Here is a 6,490-nt window from a genome sequence, read left to right on the forward strand (position 1 = left end):
AATGTTTGTAATTATTCATAGACCTGCCCTGAAGAGTAAGTTCTTCAAGTTTCAAGGTGAAAGTGATCAAATTGGCAATAGTATTATCTGACTTGTTTCCTGTGTTGAAAAAGATTACACAGCCTGTTCACATGTCCACATCCATGAAACACTGACTGCCTAAATCTATCATGGTGTCCTCAGAGTGGTGGCCTGCTGGCAACAAACCTTTGCTCTTAAAATATCTCTGTTTTAGTGTAGCAGTAGCCTAGAGTATCCATCCATTATGCTTAGAAGTGGTGGTATCAAGGGCTGGTGTGTTTGTACGTGCGTCCATGTGACGGGGGTGTTGGAGTATCTGCAGGCTGGTTGTATTACATTTCACTGCATATATGTATGGAAGTATGTGTATGTATGTGACAAATAAAAATCTTGAATCTTGAATCTTGGTGGGCTGGTCTGGGTAAAAAAAAGTCCAAGGCCATTTTTTTTGTCCCAGTCCGTCCCTGACAGTGCACCCATCACTGATGAACTGATGCCGAAACCTCATTTTCTATTTGGTAAGTACATTAGTTAGTTACTATTTTTAATAAGTGTTTTGTTACACGTTAGTCATTTTGTCATCTCCCTCAATGACATGTACCTTTGGTTTTATTTGAGGTTCCTAACAGTACATTGTATTAAGCAGCTGTTGGCTTGGTTTTTATTCACATGCACTAAAATTCACCAGAATGCAGGAAATGAAGTCTCCTTAACAAAAATGTTGGGAAACTGTAATACGTACCAAACACAACTAAATGGACCCTGTGTATTGCTGCCTGCGGCTATATTTATTATTATAATTATGGGTCCAGCCCATAGGGCTGAAATTAGTGAAAAACCAACCAAGTTTGACCAAAATCATAGATGCTGTCCGATGCATTTCACGCTAGAATATGTCCAACCTGGCTAAAAGTATCTGGAACATAACAATGACATAAGCTACAAACACAGTTGTGTTGTTTAAACCATGTTGTCACAAGGATCCCGTGGTTTAAATTTAGTCCGAATCGATCCACATACGGAGCAGATATTAGTGAAAAAACCGAACAACTTTAACTGCAAATATTCAGTTGGTCTTGCTTGACTGACACACCACTATTCATAAACCAAATGAAAGACATGAGATTTACAGTAAGACACTTTATGACGTCATCAAATTGTTTATTATAAACGTACAGATTCCGATTCAGAATGTCCATTCGGACCGTGTCCAGTGTCACCGTAGTGGTTTGACATTTCCAACTATATGTTTATGTGTATATTTATGTACCTTCTTACCTGTTAGATGTCTGTAGATCGGTTTGATTTATATTTTTTCTCTTTGGTCCCCATTACTTTGCCGGATTCATGAAAAATACGATAAAAAGTAATCCACAAAAGCTTGTGACCACATCGAGTTGAATCCACTGAAATGAGCGACTGAGGGTTAGGGTTATAGAACCCGTGCAATGGTAATTACTCACAGAAATACCACAATGTTTGGCGTATTTTATAGAACCGGAGTTTACTGAAAATGTAATCCAACTAAAAATAAAATCCACGGAAATACGTCTCAATTGATGGAAACCTCACACATCTACCGTCACAGAAACTCTGGATGTACTTCAATGCGGCAAGGTATGTTATAACAATGACAACATATAGTTTAAAATAAAAAAATTTAATACTACACTTAACAAACTGTAATGAAAAGGCAGAAAGTGTTTGTGATCTTGACTATTCCATAATAATTTGTTCCATAAATGTTATCTGCATTACAAGTAATCTATTAAACTGACTTCTGAAATTCTACATTACTAACATAAGAAGTACTATAAAGTAGTAATTACAAATAACGTGTATTTATATATTTTTAAAATATATGTATTGTTTTGAAAAGTTATTACGAAAGTTATTTTTTGTTATTCTCACAGATGCCGAAAAATAGCTGAAAATTTAAGACAATAAAGAGAATTAAAAAAAAAAAAAAAAAAGCCATTCTCCAAAAATCCAGTTGTCAAAGTCAGTCACAATGTTTAAAAAAAAAAAGTACTGAAAGTAAGAACAAGGTGTGTCATGAAGAACCACAAGAATACGACACAATATATATTGGAAACACAAATTGTTTACAAAATATATTAGAATTTATTTCTGTTACTCGATGTACACAGGATACAATCCGGACTGTGGTGGCCACAGGAAACTCACAAATGGAACCAAACAGAAGTGTCGTTAACACATAAACCTCCCAGTTCAGCATTACAACTTACTTTAGCAGAAGTTGCAGCACTCGGACCACAAAAGACATGCAGGTCCTTGTCATTTTGAAACACCGTGATAGGAATATCAACAAATAATGAGGTTAAATAATGATGTCCAGCACGTGCTAGTCTTGTACAACAGTGTTTTTCCTGTTGAAGACATTTAAAAAAAAAATCAATACTGTTCTTCTCAGGTTGGATGAATACATGTCAAAAGTCATGAACACGCCATTGTCAACAAAATGAGTCAATGTTCGTGGAGGAGACGGAGAATTACTGGAGCGCTACCTCAGTGACATCCCGATGGGAATAAAGCTCGGCCTTTGGGAAGACTAAATAAAACGTGTGACCACAGGACAACCATACACAATCAGGATGCTGGCAACTCGCTATCGAGACGACTGCGTGTATCCAACAAGCACCACGAACACCACCACCAACACCACCACCGTACCGAGATGAGACGTAGGGGTCGCAGAGAACCAAAGTGACATGGAACTACCAGAGGGGGAACGGTTTGAAATAGCGGGCATGATAACACCCACTCGTTTGACCAAAACAAACGCACGTCTGCAGAAATACAACGGCAACATCAGTGGCACTGTAGAAGAAACCACTGATGCAATGACACCTGACGTGGACGTTACACCAACCATTACAACGTCTGTCATCCCACTGTCACCCGGTCAAATACAAAATGACCAACTCGACGACAGGCGATGCCGCCATCCAACAACAGTTCATCACAGGAGGCTACACCTGGGTCAGATACACCAACAACACTATGGTGACAGACATTACCAAGATAGAGAAAATGGTAACAAGAAAAAGAAAATGAAGCCGAATCAATTTCTTTATTTATCTTTCCGCACTATCGTTCTCTTATCGTTCCGCACGGAGAGCTCCTTCGTCTGATGTAATGACTTGAAGAAAACGACAACAACAAAAAGAAAAAATGAAGTCCTCGAGTTTCGTCAAATGATTTGGTTTTTCGTTCGTTTCTCTTCTCCTCCTTCCCAGGATCCCAAATGAGAACTGGGAGAACTCCCGTTTCTGTGCTGTTCACTGTGTGACCAACCGGCCAAAGAACATCACGTTCAAGAGCGATAAAATGTCGGTTAAAGTGTAAACAAAAAAAATGGAACTCTTGAAGAGAGGGGTCGTAGAGGTGCGGGTGAGAGCGTCGCGCTTGCGGACGGGGACGCGGGTGGTGTAAATACTGTAATCCCTTAACTTTGCGGCGTAAAGAGACAAGTCGCCGCCGGTCGCAGGACTGGAGCCCGCAGTGCTTTGGCCTCACGACGTCCCCGATAAGCACCCCGGAAAATAATAATGGTGTCATTCTTCATTAAATTGTAAATGGTAAAAAAAATAAATAATAATAATAATTGGGAACATTTCCCGGCGCGGGCGGAACTGGTCCACAAAAAACCCCCCAAACTTCTTAAACACGCAAGTGGCGCTCTAAGTTCCACCGATCCTCTCCTTGAGACGACACGAGGCCTGGATTTCAGCGGGTAATCGTCGCGCTTCACGGTGTCATGTCACCGTGAGGATGGAGAGGCAGAGCGCCAGGGCCCTCTCCCTCGTCCTCTCCACCCTCTCCTACCTGCTGCTGGGGGCCGCGGTGTTCGACGCGCTGGAGAGCGAGAGCGAGGACGCGCGGCGGACCCTGCTGGGGCAGCGTTTGCGGGAGCTCCGCAGCAGGTACGGCTTCACCGAAGGGGACCACCGGCAGATCGAGAAGGTGGTGCTGCTGTCCGCGCCTCACCGCGCCGGCAGGCAGTGGAAGTTCGCCGGCTCCTTCTACTTCGCCATCACGGTGATCACGACGATCGGTGAGTGGTTATTATTATTATAATTCTTCTTCTTATTATTGGTTGTTTAATTGTACTACTTGTGATAGTTCTGCTCCAGCAGAGGGTTCACAAACGGGGGTCCACGGTCCCTACAGAGGTGCCCCCAAAGGGTCAGGAGGGGTCCGCAACTCTTTTTTTTAAAAATAGCTTTGTTTAAAAATGTCAGTAGATTTTTTTCACAAAAATATTAGATCATAATAATATTATTAGGACTTTTTATATTTAAAGTGATGTTTGTTTTTGTTGTGAGATTTGCACCCCCCCCCCCCCAGCAAGCCTTAATAGACTTAATTTATTTATTTCCTTTTTAATTCACTTTATTATTATTATTAACAGGTAGATTTATGAAATAAAGGAGATTATAATGAATAAGTATTGGTGCAAAGCTCACCCACTTCGTCACATTGTTATTTTTGTTCAATTAATTATTCTAATTATTTATTTGTTTGGTTTTTTTATTTTTTTATTTTCCTGCCCCCCCCCCCCTTGGGGGGAACTCACCAAGAACCTATTCTGATAAGGGGACCTTGCCCTAAAAATAAGTTTTGGAACCTCTGGGCTACAGCACAATAGATACAATAGACTTGTGTGCGTATGGTGACCTGTGTGCATTTTGCTTGTGTATATGTTTAATAATGTTTTCATTCATGGTTTAGTAGCTTTAAATGGTAGTATACTACATCTGACGTGTAGCCCACTGTGATTCTGCAGGTTATGGCCACACTGCTCCACGTACAGATGCTGGCAAGGCCTTCTGCATGGTTTATGCCGTCTTGGGCATTCCTCTCACACTGGTCATGTTCCAGAGCCTGGGCGAGAGGATGAACACGCTGGTCCGCCACCTCCTGTGCTGGGCCAAACAGTGTGTAGGTTTACAGAACAGCACTGTGTCCATGTTCAATATGGTTGTGGTGGGTCTACTGTCTTGCGTGAGTACACTGTGTGCGGGAGCCGCAGCCTTTGCCCACTTCGAGGGATGGACTTTCTTCTATTCTTATTACTACTGCTTCATCACTCTCACCACCATTGGCTTTGGGGACTTTGTGGCCCTGCAGAAAAAGGAGGCTCTCCAACGTCAAAAGCCTTACATGACCTTCTGCTTTATGTACATCCTGGTGGGGCTCACGGTCATCGGAGCGGTCCTCAACCTGGTGGTCCTCCGGTTCATTGCAGTCAGTTTGGAGGAGCCTCAGAGGAGGACCAAGGAAGGGGACGAGGGGTGGGAAGCACAGCCTAGGACTCATGGGGAGGGGAAGAATAAGCTCAGCTGTGGGACAGAAGCACAGAGTCAGGCGGGCCACCGAGTTGAAGATGCAAGCTGCAGCCGAGGTAACTTGTTCCTGCCCGTGGAGGGAGGCAGCAGCCACACCAACCTCCTCCCCTCTATAGGAGAGGAGTGCACGTTGGACCATTCCTCAACTAGAGAGCACATGGAGCCCACTGAGGCCAGCAGTTTCGCCCCTTTGCTTTTCTGCATATGCTGTGGGCCGGACCCCGACCAGAGCCCCACTGCGTCTCACTGTGAACAGTCCGGCTACCACAGCAACCCTGTCTTTTACAACTCCATCTCCTTTAGGGTGGACCAAGCGTCCTCCTACGTCAAGACCTCAGGCCAGGCATCTCCAAGTATGAGTGCTCTCTGCCTGGACAATCGCAGTCCTAACACCAGAAGGAAGTCGTTCTAGATTCATAGACCTAGGGCATAGATGCCTCACAAGCCTCTGTGTTGAACTTTTTATACAGCGCCACAAAAAGATAAATAAACCTCCCATTTCTGCCTGAGTGAACAAACCACCCTGTGCTTTCTAGTTGCACAAGTGTCATTACTCTGGCTTGCTAAGATAAAACAATACTATGTATTTATATACAGTATATATATCATATCATTTGTAATATTCTAATCCAATAATTAAAGTAGCTGGAAACCACAAACACATGTTTTATGTCATTTTTAGAGAATATCTGGCTATTACAAACTTGGGACTCATCCGACAGTGTATATTGAACATGCATACAGTATGTCTTGTTTGTTCTCTTTTAATTTGTCACCTGTGATGTGGAGGTTGTTTCCAGTCAGTAATCATTGGTGGGTTTCTTCCAATAGGAATGTACACTCCACCGCTCCAGCCGGTTCCCTTGGAAACGTTTCCATCCGCAGCGGTTAGCGCAATGGAAAAACCCAGCGTGAACACATTGTACATTACAGAGTGGGCAGAGAGAGAGAGGAGCAAGTGAAACTACAGACCGGTTAAATGTTTAATTTGAAGACCAGCAACCTGAACATTTAATTGTAAGTGGGGGTCGGCGAAGTGTCACGAAGAACAAAATAGTTTTTATTAAAATTGACTTGGTGATCTTACTAAGCTGATT

At 42.8% G+C, this 6,490-nt stretch overlaps 1 protein-coding gene across 1 annotated transcript; it reads left to right on the plus strand.

The window, feature by feature from the left end:
- Positions 1-3,816: 3,816 nt before the first annotated feature.
- On the plus strand, positions 3,817-5,805 carry LOC307230210 (potassium channel subfamily K member 15-like; the record flags this gene model as incomplete). Its single annotated transcript, XM_080000444.1, has 2 exons — positions 3,817-4,099; positions 4,832-5,805. 2 exons carry the CDS (start codon positions 3,817-3,819, stop codon positions 5,803-5,805), a joined length of 1,257 nt encoding a protein of 418 aa, XP_079856570.1.
- Between the last annotated feature and the right edge of the window lie 685 nt (positions 5,806-6,490).

The sequence above is a fragment of the Zeus faber genome (assembly GCF_960531495.2).
Source record: "Zeus faber genome assembly, chromosome: 5".
NCBI lineage: Eukaryota > Metazoa > Chordata > Actinopteri > Zeiformes > Zeidae > Zeus > Zeus faber.